At 40.1% G+C, this 18,785-nt stretch overlaps 1 protein-coding gene across 2 annotated transcripts in view; it reads right to left on the bottom strand.

Moving 5' to 3' along the window:
- LOC139734950 (uncharacterized) overlaps positions 1 to 18,785 on the bottom strand; it is a 164,962-nt gene that overhangs the window by 76,721 nt on the left and 69,456 nt on the right. Inside the window, exon 1 of one of the 2 annotated variants that reach the window (XM_071645728.1) lies at positions 2,158 to 2,426. The exons of the other annotated variant lie outside the window; for it this stretch is intronic. Within the exon in view, the coding sequence (XP_071501829.1) occupies positions 2,158 to 2,254 (97 nt within the window). The 5' untranslated portion in view covers positions 2,255 to 2,426. Of the gene's footprint in view, positions 1 to 2,157; positions 2,427 to 18,785 lie in introns of those variants that run through there. 2 annotated transcript variants of the gene reach the window in all.

The raw sequence follows: 18,785 nt of genomic DNA, 5'->3' as shown, positions 1-18,785 counted from the left end.
AAAGAATTTTGAAAATACAGCATCATTTGAAAATGGCAAGAGTGGCTGCAGGAGGGTGAGGCTCTTCCTGGTGCTCAACTGATTTTTTTTTTTTCACTCTGCTTTTCCTAAATTCTTCCAATGCTTTAATCAAGAAGATGAAGAAATTGGAGATCCTGCCATTCATGCCATTTCCAGAATCATTTGGGGCCTTCTGAGGGACCAAACTCACTCACAGCATCTGCTGGTTTTCCACCAAACTGAAGTTTCACGGTAAAGAGCACACTATGCGGCATGAAACCTCTTTGAAAACTTGATATTCCTTCTACTGTGGATGATTCTGACAAAACTAGGTTAAAATCAGGAAGGAGTTTATCACAACTTGTTATAAATGATGGTCGCAGGAACAGTTCACATGAGCCTCTCACTTCTGTGAGCAAAGAAATTGTACAGCCACATGTATGATGTACTATATCCTATCAAATGTTTACCCTATCAGCAATTAGGACATGACTTAAGTCATTCCTTCCAATACTACAAACAATGTCCACTGATTCCATCAGATTCACATAGCCAGTGGGTTACACAGATTGCTGACCTGTCACATAGGTTTTTGTTTTTGTTTTTGATTTTTTTCCCAATTATTTTGCAAATTATTTACTGTGCAATACCCCAGCTCTGAAAATTGTGTTCACTCCACAACATGGTAAATAAAACAATGATTATATCTTCCTTGTGATCTTCATTCTTCACGTGTTGTATCAAACACAAAGCAGAACTATATAGTCTCCATCTCAATAGATGTTTTTATACAATAGATGTATACATAAAATATACATCATCTGGCTTCCTGCCAGATCTCATTGCCTTTTCACTCTAATGCTATCTTAGCTACCTTTTGTTGTCTACCTGTCGTATGAATTGATCTTTACAGGAGTGTAAACAGTCATGTTTTAAAGCATTACGCAGTCAAACAGAAATTTTTACAATGGACATCTCCCACGAGGAACACTTCATGGCAAATTAAATTCATTGCTTATATTCAACCCTACAAATCTGAGAGATCAGTGATTTAAATGATTTGTTAATGTAGACGTGTCACTCTAGGCATTGCAAACCAGGTCAAAAGCACACTTGTAGATAATACAATCAACTATATCCACCATCACTTTTTTAAAATTTGGAAAAAAGTAAACATATTTTTCAAAACATCTCTCACATACAAAAAAAAAAAAAAAGTGGGGGGGGGGGTGAGGAGAAGCCACAAGTACTGATTACTGATTGTTAATTAGAATCTTAATCTTTGCATGTTTATCTAGTGCTCACCTTACCTGCAATGTAGATATTATTATTACTATCATTATCATTATCATTATTATTATCATTATCACCATCATCATCATCATCATTAGTATTATTATTATTAAACTTTATATGGAAATACAGTTGCGACATAACATACAACAGGGGTACATGTATAAAATGTAAGGGAGTGATACATGGACCACGGCTCACAAAAGTTAATTTCTTATATTAGGGAGAGAGATACCAGGAAAGTAAAACCATACACACAGGAGCAACAGTTTAGCATTCTCATGGTGGTAGAACTCTAAGAACTTGAGCTGGAAGGGTCATATGCACTGTCAGGGTCTGTCAACATCCAATGGTCAGATTGGAAGAAAGTAATGGAAAAGACAGACCACTCCTATTCACAACTGGTCTTCACATGACTGAGTACCGCATGACTCCCTGGGACACATGGCTTTTACATCACTTGCAAACAATCTTGCCATTTTAGCTTGCAAGCAACACTGATCAACGTTCAAGTTTCTTGGTGCTTGGACCATGGCAATTCATGGCTTCACTTTACCAGTCATGTTGGCATTATTCCTCACTCCTCTCAGGCTCATTTCACTGTGAAAAGAAGAAAGTAAGTCCCTTCCCAGAAAAACAGAACATGATGTCAATTGCTAATAATATCTCTTTTGAATAAGAACACAGAAAATACACTCTTATTTCAGTAGCTCTGATCATAAACTCTTAGGATGAAACTGTTCGGTCATGATATCAACATGAAATAGAAAGTGAAAGAGGGAAAGCAGTAAAATGAAACAACTGTCACAAAGGTCAAAGGACATAAAAGAAAGGGGACTGATGACTAGAAGGGATGCAACTTACACTTCTTGCTTTGTTTGGCTTGCTTGTGTTGTTTGCTGGAAGATTTACTCGATTTTTGTTTTTTCACCACCATAACGTCCTTGTGCTTCTCACTCATGTGCTCTTCACAAACTTGAACGAATCACAAGTGATGTATGAGGCCAGCACTAGGATGACATGGGCACAATGCTTCACACTCAAGCAATCAAAGATAGGTCTTGTTGCTATGGAAACATGACATTAATATGATGCAGATAAACAGGTTGTCATCTTCAGACCCACCGTGTGGCTTCTCATAACATTTCCACAGAAGAAAAAGGGTGTTAAGGCACAGATTTGTTGCTATGATGACACAGTCACAATTTGTTCCAAAATAAGAAAGATTCCACAAAATGTGACTTCTGATAAAGAGTGAGTAGTCATCTAGTTTGGAAAGAAGATGCCACGCCAAACTTGCTATGGTTGAGAACAAGGAGCGCAAGAAGAGATGCAGGTATCTTCTACTTGGTTTCGATTGGTGGAATGTATGTCGGCTTGGAAATGTCAGTCTCTAGTTTCTTTCCCCGGCTGGTCCCACCTGAGGACCTGATGGATGGATGATGAAGGGGCCCCTGTCGTCAAGAGAGACCAGCTCGCGCCAACAACGAATCCCCAGCTCCTAAGGCAAAAGGCTATCATCCAATGGTCCAAACCAAGGCACACAAAAGCAGTCCAGACTCCAGGCTATCAGGGAAACTTTTCACCACTGAGTTGCAATGTCATTCAAAATTCAGCAGTATCCGACCTAAGATGTTTTGGAAGTGTTTGTATTTTCTCTTTCTAGAAACCAGGAATGTTAACGAACAAAAGAAGGAGAAATGCATGGGGTTTATAGAGGCACATTAATGTTTATGTAAGTACAAAATATAAAAAATGATAGAGCAGGGCAGGCTTAGGAGACATTTACAAGCAGTTGGCCTGCACACAGCTACACTACTCTAGATATGATACAAGGCATACCGAAGTAAAAGAGGCAAGCACACACACACACACACACACACACACACACACACACTTGTACACGTATACAGGCTGCCAACTGATCTCTCTTCATCACTAGAGGAGGGGAGGGAAGAAAAAAAAAACAGATGTTGATGAAGTTTATTATACCAGGGATGCTGTTGGGGACCAAACATTCCAATGCAGAGGAAAGCGTGCCAGTCTTGCGCAGAGCGAGACCATCCCCACGAGCTGCCTCACATTGGAGGGGCATTAGCATACTCAGGTAGAGAGATAAGGACTTTGGGAGCTGACTGCCATGCGACCTTCCTCTCCATCTAACCAATCAGAGCAAGGCACCCTGCTGTCTGAAGTGTGTCTAGGAGCGTGTCAGTGGTAGAGTGGGACTGTTTCTACAAACCACAGACCCACGCTGGAGGCCCAGGGGGTAGCAACCCATCATGGGAGAGGCAGAATATTTGCCCTGAGGGCTGAAGGCTCTTTGCAAGAACAAAAGGGGGGGGGGGGGGGAGAGTTTTAGGAGTGAGGACGGTGGAGCCACACCCCTACACCTCTGCTACCAAATTCCAACTCCATTCCCATTGGTGGTTGAAGTCCCCTCTATGCAAATGAAGAGTTGTGGGGTGCAGGCTCAGTCACCACCCACTGGGACCTATACTAGTCTATGCATACAGGCCCTGTATACCAGGGCAAATAAACCGTGATGTTGTAGAACCACAGGTTTACCAACGCATGGCCAATGTGCATAAAGACCATTTTCTCACTGTGAATAATTTGCTCAAAACTGAAAGAAAGCTTCTGAAATATCAGCCTCTCCTCCCTTGTTCCTTGCACGCAGAATCTTACAGACTTTCAACATATTCAGCCCAAGTTATTTTCTACCTAAAAAACTGACTTTTAATGTTTTCTATTGTAAGGTTTCACCAGAAAGAGAAAACAATTTAATGTCAAATAAAAGCAGAATATAATCAGTCACGACAAACTACACTTTTACTATGACGGTCTTTCAGGAAGAGACTGATATAATATGCAGCTTGGATCCCTACAAAATGACATTATCACATGAGGAATGTGATATAGTCTACCTACTCTTCTAAATAGTATAGGAGACTAGACTATGTTTGCCATGGTAACCCTCCCCCCCCCAAAAAAAAAAAAAAAAATGAGAGAGAGAGAGAGAGAGACAGACAGACAGAAAGAGAGGGAGAGGAGGCTAAGAAGAAAAGGGAAAAAAATCACAAAGGCTGAATGGCACAAGAGCGGCACAAGAGTGGCACAAGCCAGGCACAAGCTGGTAGACCCCCAGCAAAGCTGGGCTAATGAGGAGCTTGTTGCTTATCCCTTCAGGATGGAACTACAGCCCTCACTAATCAGTTAGATCAGCCAAGGAACCCCTCTTGCATTACCTTCCCAGCCAATTACAGTGACACAAATTAGAGGCTTAACTGAACCTACTGCCCCACCCCCAATCTTCTCTCCAAATGCTGCTGTCCTGGAACTGTTTCTAGATGATATGGTATTTTGACAAACACATAACAAACTGAATAGATATTTTGGCAATCATTGTTCCACTCACAGATGCACAACAGTAAACACAATTATTTTCATGTACAGATATGTTTGCGAACAAGGAGGTCATATACATTATTTGGGGATGTTGTTTTAGCGATTTGCCGCTATTTGAGGTAATCAAAAGTATACAAATATAATAGCACATACCCCCTAGCATGTGGTGATATATTTGTGTGTTGTTTAAATTCACGGCTCAACAGCGATCCTCAAAATTTGCATAAATCAAACCCTGGTGAAAATACGGCTTTCACAGTATGAAATAGATTGTTGTATTTATCTTTAATGCTTCTGTTGAATCTGAAGGCTCAAAATAAAAAATCATTTCACCAAGAACTCATCCTGAGGGCTTGGTCTAACTATCAATAAAATGAAAACAAAAGAAGAAACAAACAGGAGCTGTGTAAGAAATGATAACAGCAATGTTTCACACTTTTCTCTTACAAAAGATAAATGGTCATGTTCTTTTTCTTTTTCTCTTGTTTACACCACTAATCATGAACCCTATGCAAGTATCCAGTCATATGAACAAGTGATATGTACAAGTGTAACTCTTCAATTTTTTAATTCATTCTGTCAAAGGATAGGCACAATACAAGAAAATGCATGTATAATTCTTTCACTTGAGTCCTTTATCATAATTTGAATAAAATGAGTCAGCTGGCTACAGGGTGTCTCCAGTGTATACAGCATGTTTACAGTTCAGCATCTCATTCTTAATGGTTTTAAATGAATGACAAGATAATAGATTTCATATAGCAATTAGAAAAAAAAAAGCTACTGGCCTCTGATTGATTCTAAGCTGGCTACAAGAAAATAAAGTATTATTGGTTTTAAGCGACAACTCAAAGTCCATTATTTGCTACAAATAGCTCACGAGAAATACAGGCACACATAAGATGTAATGAAATATTACTTAAACTGGTCTACCTCTAAATATCTTCTGCTTAACCAACTTGTTATATAAAGAATAAGCTCTTTTTTGTTTTTAGTTTGAAATGGTAATCAAAGGACAAGATACACAAGAGCTGTGTTGTAATAGGTTTACCATTGTCAGTAGGACAGATTGGAGAAAGCAAACCACAGTAGGATTACTGATATTCACACTGGTATGCAAACTGTGCATTGGGGTAGTTTGTTGCTGTTGTTTTCATGGCAGACAAGTTCAGGAGTTGGGTAAATGCATTTTGCAACATCATAAAAAGGGGAAAAAAGGTCAAAAGTTATTCCACACTCCCTTGGTTACATGACAACAAGGTCGCCATGCCCCATTGTGATTGGCCAAGGGTACATGATGCCACGCGCAGCAGTCATTATCCATGTAGATTGGCTCCACCACACATTAGTCTGGTGTTCAGTCCTGGCATGTCACATAGATGCATCACTCACATTGTCTTACTTCACAAATCTTCTGAAGCAAAGACTAATGCACCTACACTTCACTGACATGCTTAGAAATCTCACTAAAAGTTCAAACATATTTTGATTTAGTTTCATGAATACATTGAACAAGGTTTTAACATTATTTTGAGCAAGAATCCAATCACTGTGTGGATGATGAAACTATCACAAAGCTCTGTGAAAGAAAGTGAAAGGCAGAAAGAGGGAAATAAATGAGAGTGGAGGAATGAACCTTCCAAAGCGGGTGGGATAAGGTCATGATTGTGGCATTCCGGGAGCAATTTGATTTCTCTTGTCTGGTCTCTACCACAGGTGCATCCCCAGTTAGACAAGAGTTATGAATACTGGCATGGTTTGATTCATTTCTACCCATCTAGTGACACACTCCTGTAAAATGTAGACTGTTCAATAACCCTACTGTATTTGCGAAGAGATATAACACACAGAGAGGAGAGGAGGAAAAGATGTAATAAAATAATATATGTTGCATACATCACACTTGAGCATTGCCATTCAATTCTACTTCTGAATACACACCCTAAAGATGTACAGGCCCTGAGATAGAGTATGTTGAGTATCATAGCAAGACATTCGAGAGCCTAAACTCCATACAATGAGTGTGAGAGAAAGTAAAACTACAGCCAAAAAGGCTGCATGAATAATGCCAAACTTTAGCAACAACTTCCTTGCACAACAAAAATAACAACTATAAATTCAATTCCCGGGCCAAATACTTATACAGCTACATTATTGTTGTTTTATGTAAACTAAAAGTATTCCTTGACTTTTAAGTTTATAACTGCATTGAAGATGCATGCAGCTCAATATCTAAGGTAATTCCTTAGCTTTATAATGTCACTGTCATATCATCAAATACATCAAAAACATTATAAACTTTCCCTACTGTGCAAAGTATAGTTCCATACAAATGTAAGATCAAAAGAAGGTGGCATTTTCCTTGGTCATACCATGTTAAAAGAATGATCTGTACTTATTCATTCTTGGTCAATGGCATGTATTCACTGATAACAGATCCTTTGCAAATTCACTGATTTCCTTCTTATACTAAGTCTGGTAATGTTGCTAAGTTTGTGTTCAATCACCAGTCATTGTATACTTCATGTCACAGCAAAAATGTTTGTAGGGATTTTGTTTGCTTGTTTATTTGTAGAAATGCAACTCAGTAATATTGATCACAATTGACTGAAATCAGTTAGCTTACATTAATATGTATGAATTGAACAGACTATTTGTCCACAATTGTCTCTTCTCACAAATTGCATCACACTCTCACACTTCAAGAAAACATTACATATGTAACACACATCTATCTGTTTGATACAAGGTTCAATATGAACCAACATCTAAAGACCTATTTCCTCAATTCCTAATTACTAGGCCTACTAGAAAAACAACATGCTTTTTCTGCTTCAGGGGAAATATGTTCTAGTGAAAATGTATATACCACACTGCAGCCAGACACGTATGCCAATCAATTCAAATTGCTACAGAAACAAATATTTTCCTATAACAAAACATGACTGGGGGTGAAGCCATATGAAGATCAAGAAAAGACAGTGACAGGGCTGCCATTATTCATCTATCAAAATGAGAGAGATTCCAAATAGAAATCAGGGAGGTACTTGTGTGTTACATGTATCTCAATGGGCAAAAAATAACTACCTAATCTGGGAGATTTCTCAAATTCTCCTTTTAAAACATGAAAAAAATATTGAAGTTTTCAGGAAGTCTTCTCCTGAATCAGGAAGACTTGGCTGCTCTGTAGTGAGTTGTGATCCTCAAACGTCTGATGAGCATTAGATGACTTCTATTTATACGATGCCTCTTACCGACACTGATGCCTGCTCTCCTGGCCAGAAATCTACAGACGCATTTAAACTTGATTCAAATGTAGGCCTACCGGGACATCTTCCAATGCACTTGACCTTCTATTGGTCTGACCTCCAATATACCTTTAAATGTGACATTGACAAAGTAAGGGCAGAGGCAAACTATTACAGCTGATGGTGGCCTACAGCCTTTGATTAATATTAGAGGAGAGAAAGAGAGGACTGAGAACCAGGGCAGAATAAAGGTTTCTACCCCTGATGAACACTGCTTCATCTTTACACTGATAGTACTCTCACAGGGATTGTTCTTCTATCATTGCAGGAAAGGCAAGAGTACAACAGGACTTTTAGAACAAAAAGACAAGAATCACAAGGACAGGCAGATATGGATGAGTATTTGAGTACCATCACAAATGAAACTCTTAACTTACACAAGATGTCTGCACTATACGTGGTATCAAATCACTATAATTATCTACTTTGACATGTGGATATGTGGACTCTGCATCATAGAAGACTGAAGCAAAGCAACAAGCATAACCATGAAATAAAAACATCGTCATTACCCAAAGATTATGATCATTCTGCTTGACATGACGCCTATCATTCATAACATATTTTGGAGGTGCAGTCCAAAGCTGCAATTATGGCAAAGGCAATGATCTCATGATGTAACATCACTGGTAGGAAGAGCACTGCTGTTATCTTATGTATGAAGTGCATGTGATTTTGTACTTATCTAGTGGTGAAAAACAACAGTGTTCAAATGACAAAATGGCACATGACCGTGCAAGTTATAAGATGAGGGATCTTAGAATTCCCAAAGAGTTGAGCTGAACTGAGATTTCATGAAGATCAGTGGCAATCTTTTTGATTTTCGTCATTTTCTGTCTTTATTCATGCTGACTGATTGAAAAACATGACTCCTACACCAATATCAACAAAATGAAAAAGAAGAAAGTGAAGTGGATGCTGCATATCAAGTGTGCATGTGTATTTTCACAAGTAAAGGTAACTTTTTTTGCTGAAAATTCCTCTTCTACTTGGAGACACTGGTTATACTTGCAGCACAATTTAGGTAAAATATTACTGATCAAAAGTGAGCCAGAGTATTGTTACAGAAGGAAATTCATGAAGGCATACAATGTTTGTGATAGAAATTGAAATATGATACTGCCCAAATCTGGTTTGAGTTGTCAGGAGATAAAGCACAAATTTATGGGCATGGAAGCAATGTGTAACAGTGCATTTGAGCCAGAGAATTTATTGGAGGAAGCTAGAAACTGAGACAAGCTTTATGAGTTGCAACCCACATTGTAAGAGTCAGGATGTGTGCATAGTGAGTCTTGAGAGACAGCTAAGAGGTATCTAGGGAACAACTTTCATGCTGATCAAGAAATACATGGCAGTGCATAGGTGATGAGTACAATAGAGCAGAAGTGTGTCAGTTCAATATGAGCTGCTGAACTAATAGTACATGTAAGCAAGACATTTATCTATGGGACTTTGCTTCATTGTGTACAGCTTTCACAAAAGAAGAGCAACTCTTTGGCAAACTTACAAATTGATGTTATCAGTATTTTACTCTGGTCACTCTATTTTCTGGTTTGGTCATAGTCAACAGGTAGGCAACCTACTTGAATATGTTTTAGAAATACATTTCATACAATGTATTCTCTCATAGCTAGTCAAGGAAGATAGTCACTGTGTTCAGTACTATGATATAAAATTGGTATGCAAATGAGTGATTTCAAGTTTTGTGCTGGTTTTATCTCCCAAACAAAAGCACTGAATCAAGCTCAAACATAGATAGTCAAATTAATGCAAGTGATGCCGATCACAATTACTAATCCCCAACACCTAGTGTTATACCACTGTGAAGGCTGCAGGATCGAGCTGGAATTGCACGATGAAAAAAGAGACAGTGCTTTGTTCACGCCCAGTATGAAAAGATGTAGCGGGGTGGGGTTGTACATCATAATTTTGAAGTCAACCTGCTAACACCACCTGATTTCAAGTTCAGAATATTGCTGGAGCTAGTGTTGAGATGGTACTAACACTAGCATTAAACCCGAAATCACCCATAGCATTTTGTTGACTGCATATTATGACATTTTCAGCTAAAGTAAGCTGAATTAATTTTGAAATGTAACTCTAAGCTCTTGCCCATATTGGTCTCTCTCTGTATAGCTCTAAAGCTAAATTGTCACTTACAAGTGACAAATGACAAATTATCAGTCACTGAAACCAAAGATTACCACTACATAAATGCAGAACGATCAGTTAGCTATCAATTTGGTTGACAGTCTAAAAAGAAGAAGAAGACGAAAAAAAAAATGGCTGACTTCCGACAGGTAGGTGCAAATTCACACTTGAAGCAAGAAAATAGGAGTTAATATTTTGCAGAGATTTTCTTCATACTGAGTGATGTGGGCGTGCAGTATGCAGCGGATGTTATTCTAACTTATCAGTGCTAAATAGAATTATCAAACATAGGATTTGTGACAGGCAGAGTGACAGGCAGCTTGGAAGGATGAAAAAGAGAAATTAATATTTGTTTTGTCTGAATGGCCCGGACAAGCCTCACACGAGCCTCAAAGCCTGTCATGGACGGACAGGACAAACTGGAAAAGGAGGAAGGAGAGTGAGGCAGAGAGAGAAATAGAGTTATCCTCCTTCCGGCCAGCTATGATCCTAAGGGGAATACAATTTCTGGCCTTAAAGCCCTCTCAAACAAAGCTGGGTACTTAGTACACACATTTAAAACGCTTGTTCTTGCAAAGTACAAAAGATAAAATACTGTTCCTAATTAAATTCTTGCCCCAGCAATTAGAAGCTATTGGGGTCTAGGAGATCAAGGCCTGGCAGCAAGAATGCAGGAGAGAGACTCCATCTACCGAGACACAGTTATATACCAGACGTTTCATCAGAGAGGGGGAGGGGGAGATCTCCTGGTTTACTGTGTCTAGTAAACAGGGTTTCTACCATGGACGTGGAGCTGAGACCCCATCTACCAATACACAGTATACCAGAAGAAGTTCCCTCTACCATGGAGATGAGGCAGCAACCCACCTACCTGGACACAGTGAACCAGTAGTTTCTTCAACCCGGAGATGAAGCAGAGACCCCATCTACCTGGACACAGTAAACAAGGAGTTTCCTCAACCAGGAGATGAGGCAGACACCCCACCTACCTGGACACAGTAAACAAGGAGTTTCCTCAACCAGGAGATGAGGCAACAACCCACCTACCTGGACAAAGTACACTAGGAGTTTCCTCAACCCGGGGATGAGGCAGAGACCCAACCTACCTGGACACAGTAAACTAGGAGTTTCCTCAACCAGGAAATGAAGCAGAGACCCCACCTACCTGGACACAGTGAACTAGGAGTTTCCTAAACCAGGGAATGAGGCAGAGACCCCACCTACCTGGACACAGTGAACTACAAGTTTCCTCAACCAGGAGATGAGGCAGACAACCCACCTACCTGGACACAGTAAACAAGGAGTTTCCTCAACCAGGAGATGAGGCAGCAACCCACCTACCTGGACACAGTACACTAGGAGTTTCCTCAACCCGGGGATGAGGCAGAGACCCAACCTACCTGGACACAGTAAACTAGGAGTTTCCTCAACCAGGAAATGAAGCAGAGACCCCACCTACCTGGACACAGTGAACTAGGAGTTTCCTCAACCAGGAGATGAGTCAGACATCCCACCTACCTGGACACAGTGAACTAGGAGTTTCCTCAATCAGGATATGAAGCAGAGACCCCACCTTCCTGGACACGGTAAACTAAGGGTTTCCTCAAATTGGAGATGAGGCAGAGACCCCTCCTCCCTGGACACAGTAAATCGGGAGTTTTCTCAACCAGGAGGTGAGAAAGAGACCCCACCTACCTGATCACAGTAAACCAGGATTTTTCCTCAACCAGGAGATGAGGCAGAGACCCCTTCTACCTGGACACAGTAAACGAGGAGTTTCCTCAACCAGGAGATGAGGCAGAGACCCCACCTACCTGGACACAGTAAACTAGGAGTTTCCTCAACCAGGAAATGAAGCAGAGACCCCACCTTCCTGGACACAGTAAATAGGAGTTTCCTCAAATTGGAGGTGAGGCAGAGACCCCTCCTCCCTGGACACAGTAAATCGGGAGTTTCCTCAACCAGGAGGTGAGGAAGAGACCCCACCTACCTGATCACAGTAAACCAGGATTTTCCTCAACCAGGAGATGAGGCAGAGAACCCACCTACCTGGGCACAGTAAACGAGGAGTTTCCTCATCCCGGATATGAAGCAGAGACCCCACCTACCTGGACACAGTGAACTAGGACAGTTTCCTCAACCAGGAGATGAGGCAGAGACCCCATCAACTTGGACACAGTAAACCAGGAGTTTCTTCAACCCGGAGACGAAGCAGAGATATGTATTATGCCCAACACACAATTCAAATCTTAAACTTAAATGTACTGTATTCCTCATGATCTGACAATGCAAGAGCTATAGCCACCAAGCCTCATATTGACATACATAAATGCTGTCTTTACAGTAGTGACACAGAGATTTTCTGTCAATTTGAGGAAAATATAACTGTTCTGAATTTCATCAGCATGGATTAAAAATGTGTATTAGAGTAATTTCCCCCCATTTGTTGGATGATTCTAAAAACTGAACACAGTCTGTATTGAATTGTGTATAGTAATCAGCTTCTTTCTCTCATTCTTTGTGACATTTGCATCCAGAAGGCAATTCAAGCCTTTAGACACATATCATCTTGATACTTTAAATTTGTGAAAGAGTAGACAAAAAAAAAATAAAAAAAACTCTTTGATAATGTCATCAATACACAGACACTACACATCCTGTCTAAAACTCTACATTATCAGTTTTAGTGAAAATGTAGGCATACATTGGGGTACACCAGGAATTCTGGGCACTGTGTGTAGATTATGACATACACTGATGTGGGACGTGTACAGTCTGCCATTGATATCACACCCTGGGTCTGGGGGAAAGTGTCTTTTATCTAAACAACTAGCATTCCCTGCCACTCTTGTTTATTTCCACTAAATTTCAGCACTTTGCAACAGCTTTCCTATGGACATCTTGACAGTCTTCTCCCCCCTGGCTGATATCTCTCTAGTTACGTTCAGACGGGAGCCCTTAACCTCGAAGTTAGGAAACTTCGAGGTTAGAGCTTGTAGTTAGGGACCGTGAAGACGCACTCGTAGTTAGCAAACCTCGAGGTTTGCTCGAAGTTTCGAGCCACGAGAAATCTTATGGTTAGCGCTCTAACCACGAGCCGCGGGGGGTCCCCACTCGTAGTTAAGCACCGTGTGGACACAAAACACAACGAACTCGAAGTTAAGAGTGACCTCGCCGTAAACTCCGGCCCCCACAATTTTCCTCTGCTTCCGGGTCAACCTCCCAAACGTACACCACAAATACAACACACGTGAAAAACCTATGACGCATGACACAACAGCATCATCTTTTCTTCCCATGTGCTTGATCTCTGAAACTGAACACATCGAACTCGCTATCAAACTGTATTCTATATTCTTCTCCGACGCTAAAAAATGTTTTCGACGAATATCTTCATAAAGGCATAAAGTCATCAGTGCAGTGCTATCTCTGCATACCATGACAGAGAAAAAGAGTCCCCGTACGCGAGTCCGACAGGGTTCGACTAAAGAATAAATAGACGCCTTGTTACAGTGTGGGCTGAAACTTCCGGTTTTGTGTTTTTAACATCGAGTGGGACCCACTCGTAGTTACGGGGGGCAGAAGCTTAACCTCGAAGTTTCGTAACCTCGAGGTTAAGATTCGTCGTGTGGACACACGTCGTAGTTAGGGGGCAAGAGCGAAACCTCGAGGTTTCCTAACCTCGAGGTTAGGGCCTGCCGTCTGAACGTAACTTCTTTCTACAGCCAACTTGCACCCTTCTTTCTCTTTGCTCTCTTCTTCTAGACGTTACCATGTCCTCATGTCTTTATTATAACCTACACTGCAGCTAGTCATTCAGCTGTTTTCAGAAGAAGGAGAAACCACCCCAAAACATATACGTGGGAGTAATCCTTCATATATACAAAGCCACAAAATTGATAGAACTGACAAAAGGGCTTTAGATTACTTAGTCTAAATGTGACCGGCTACAACGGTTTCAGGCAAAAGTTGGGAATTTTGAAAATTCACTTTTTCATTGAATTACATTGCCCATTTCCTAAGCTTTGCATTGATATAAAACACTTGTATTCTCCGACACCGTAAGTGGGCATATAAAGCAAAATATAGTGCACTTTTTAAGTTGTTAGCCCGACAAAATTACGAGAAAACGAGCTTTGAAGATTCACCTCTTTCTCAAAGACTAATGTCCGAACGGCGATGCGAGGTGATAATCACCCATCCGTACGATGGTGCCAGTCGAGATTAAGCTCCGCCTATAGCAACCACAGCGCCTTCTGATTGGCTCACTGAGAGAGTCAAATTTCCCGGGCACCTTCCTCGGAACTCGGCGTTTCGTGGCTTGGAGCCGACATACACAATGCGTTTCACTCGGGTTTGTTTACCAGTACGTCTTTCAAGATGGCGGATACGATAATCGCATGCACTGAAGCCTAATGGTGTACGTATGTATGGTGCACGCATTACCCAATGGCAATAACACGCCATGTCCGTGTGTAAACGTAACTGAGCGGGTGGCGAATCCGTATCTACATCTTTATAGATTGCGTTTTAATTGTGGTTGATTTGTCTTTAAATCATTGGGGACGTTTCGCAGGCAGACAAAATTGCTAGAGCTGGCAAGGGTCACGCTTCCTGTTTTGTTTTTCAAGCCATGAATGTGTGGTTGTGCGGTAGTGTTTATTATAAAAAACACACAAACAAACACGATTAGTTAGTTTTCTGGTGCAATCTTGACGTGTAGTATTTGAATATTGGTCAATTGTGACCGCTCCTTTCCTCTCATCTCATGTCATTTGAGTCAACCTGCTGTCATAATATTTACTACAAGTTGACAGTATCAAGAGTATTGTAAGTTTTTTTTTTCACACAATTATGTTACATCGCAGCGATTGACGGATGAGTTTGTGATCGTATGTTGCACGATTTGTGTGGTGATTTGCGACTCTGATGTGATCAAACCATGTTCCCCATGAATCTGTTTTCACGTTGAAAGTTAGCGCTGCCGTTCACTTTTTGTTCATTCCGTTGTCAAACAATGCAGTAGTGAAGCGTGGATAGAAAGCCAAACTAACAGCATACACTACAGAGTGAGCGTATCCATTGTAGCAAGAACAATGGAGCATAATGTATGCACGCGTCGACAAAACATTCCCGAAACGCTCGAGACGTGTCTCCGAAAGCCAAACTATGTAAATGCGTGCGACGCACCAGCCAGTCGCATACAAGACCCTGCGCCGTAGCAACACTGGGCATATTGGCGCGGCATTCGAAAGAAGCTCGAAACTGACGAGTGCAATCCAACATGGGGTGTTTAAAATTCCATTTTCCATAGGAAAATCTTAGTCTTATGATATGAAATTTAGAGTAGACGTAGAAAACATATCAAAGATTTGATTTCTGCGAAAAACCAAAATTGACAAAAATAATGGTCAAAATCTTTGTACCCCGCCTTAGAGAGAATTTGCTCTTGCGACTTTTGCCTGAAACCGTTGTCGCGGGTCACAAATCATGGCAGTGAAACATCTTGCTGAATTGAACAGTAGTCAGGTGTTAATGTTAACTTATTTTTATTGGCAAATAGAGAGCACTGGATCACATGTGTACATGTCGTACTTCCTGAGAATGAAAATGATAAAATTGTATCTCTGACAACACTTTGTGATGAGGTAAGAGAGGTATCCAAAAGTGCCTCATGTATTTATAGCTGACACAACTGGATAACATTCCAATGATGATAACCTGACATCGTTTTGCCACTCCCCCTTATTTCTGACTTGGCTCCATTATAGTTATACCAACATACACTATTGTGGTCCTGGACACACTATATATCTGGGTCATTTATACGACATGTGTTGTCTTCACTGTGTTTGCAGGGATTTCTGTACATGGGGCATTCCTCCAGAATAACCCCAGTGGGACAGGCGGAAACAACTCAATGGCCCACAAAAAATACCAGAGAAATCTAGTTTGGATCTTCACTGTCACATGACTTGTAACAAGCTGTGTGCCTCACTCATCTCTCAATGGTCAGACAGAATATGCTATGGTTTAAATAGAAGTCTGCAATAATCCTTCATGAGCCATTCATGGTCCAGTCACCTACAGAGAATAATTCTGAACCTGTGTGAGAAAAAAAATATATTTCTGTGTTTGATAAGAGAGAAAAGCAAATGTATACTTTCATACAACTAATCTCTCATTGTTTATATCAATAACTCAGATCATGATTATAACTAGAAGAGCCAAACACCAGTATTTCATCAAAATATTAATCAGAGAACTTAAATCAACCAGGCAAACTGCAGTAACAAAAGTTTCTATTCTTTTGTGCAAAACTACTTTATGCTTTCATTCTGAGGTTACCAGCATATGCAAAGAAATATGGAACGTTTAATGCAGAGAGATGCTGAAACAACCCTCCCCCCCCCCAAAAAAAAAGAAGGGAGTATGTTCCAACCATAATGCAAGAATGGTTATCACCCTCATTCATTGCTTGCTGTAAAACTCAGCTGTGTAACATTCCAAGTGATATTTTCTTCATTCCTACGTATACAACACACAACCAATTGCCTTACAAATGATGTGGATAATCACCACTAGCAGAACTTTTTGCATTTCTACAGATTCTTACTCTGAAATATTCCAGACTGAAAGATAACACAAATCCAAGGAAAGCAGCACTTCTGACATAAAAAAAACATATCATTTTGCTGCTTTCAAATGTGCAACTACCCAAAATTTTCCATCATTTTTCATACTTGTGTTCCATCACTAGTACTGTGCTATCTCACTATCCCCCCCCCTTCCTCCCTCCCTCCCTTGCCTCTTCATCTTCCTCCTCTTTTTCTCGTGGAATTTCTTGCTTATCACCCAAACAAAGAAACTCCTCATCCTCACTAATTCAAGCTGTCTCACAGCTGCAGACGTCATGGTTGCCACAGCAACTGGCAACAGCCATTTTGTCAGGGCTATTTGTGATTGGTTAAACAAAACTCCTTCCATCAAGATTTTTTCCCCCTCTCCTTGCAAAATTCCAGAAGTTAGTGGTGATAGAAGTAGCAGAAAGACAGACGTTACAACAAATGTAGTGGAGAATGGACTCACTGACTGATATGAACATTATCACATTTCTTAATATCTGAGATCAAGAGTGATCTTGATTGGACAGCACCTCTGACACCACAGCAAAATACTATATTGTGAAACTGTACTTGACAAAACTAATTGTAGAATGTTTTGTTTTGCCTCTATATTTGTACATCATGAACTCACAGATCTCAAGCAAACTGGCCTGAAGTGAAAGTAGGAATGCCAGCTTGTCTAATGTTGTATATGATATACCTTTTATATATATTTTTTTCAATGGATGAGATGGTTCTTCTATATTTAGAGTCACTTTGTAGCACATGACATATCTTCCAAAGGTTGTCAAAATTCCAGCATCTCTCCTGTTGCCTTGGGACCTGTGGGAATGTAATATCTCAAAAAAATCAAACAATTATCTGTAATAATGTGATGACAATCTTCTAGGAGAGAAGAGAGTAAACCACTAGAGAATATTTACTCACTGTACAGCTGCAGTGAAGGCTTTCAGAATAAACATCATGAGTACAAAACATTTGGCAAATTCCAAATTGTTTCATCTTTTTAGTACGATTTTGTTCATCAACAATCTGCATAGGCTTTTTGTGCGGGTTTATTTTGTGCAGCATAAACGAATCCCAGTATCTATCGATCACAGTGTTGCCATCCCATCTGTGCCATTGAGGTGGAATTAGGTGGACACTTCTGACTTTCACTTTTTTTTTTTTTTTTGGGGGGGGGGGGTAATATGGATCTGACTTCATTTCTTCTATTTCATTTTTTATGAGATGCAATTTTCGATGTTTGTATGGATGCTGTGAGCAAGACGCAATCCACCATTCACAAATTAAAAAGTAGGCCCTATGCTGCAACAAATGAGTCTTCATTAATTCCCAATTTTTTCTGACTCAGTATTTATCACATTTGGCCGGAATCATCTACAGTCAAGGAAACCTTTTGGTTCAGAATGAGAGCAGTACACAGACTGTTATATTTACATCAATTTTACAGAACATTCTATAAAAAGTTGAACTTTCCTTCTAAAATTTGTACTGCACTGTCTGTTCTCTTTCCTCTATTATATGTACAATAGCTGTAAAGATGGATATTTTCGTGTGACTATTTTTTTTTTTTTGCGCTTGGCCAGGTAAGAAGAGTTTTGCGTGTCTTTAATTCTGCAGAATCAAGATGCCAAGTACAGGAACATATGGCAAGCAAAAATATTTGCATTATTTTATTTTTGTGAGCTAGTTTCTGGTCACGTGAAAGGCGCAAAAATTTCAACACTGTGAAAATTTCCACTCTTACAGTATTCAAGTGTACTTACCATATACAAGGGTAAACTACTTATCATTTCTTTTCATGTTTGAAGCCATGATACATGGCTCGAGCATTTGGTATAAAAGAGTTTTCTACATGTTTCAAGGTAGGTACATTGTAGAACACATTTGTTTGCTTTCCATGAAGTCCTTAATAATTACTGCTGTCCACTTCTTACCACTCCTTCTGTAATTTTTGATGTGTTCATTAACTTAAAATATTGCATGTTAATTCATA

Source organism: Diadema antillarum, unplaced genomic scaffold, assembly GCF_040938485.1.
Source record: "Diadema antillarum isolate AM-2024a unplaced genomic scaffold, OU_Dant_1.0 seq00000554_RagTag, whole genome shotgun sequence".
In the NCBI taxonomy this organism is placed as follows: Eukaryota; Metazoa; Echinodermata; class Echinoidea; order Diadematoida; family Diadematidae; genus Diadema; species Diadema antillarum.
This window is presented reverse-complemented; position numbering and strand designations above follow the sequence as displayed.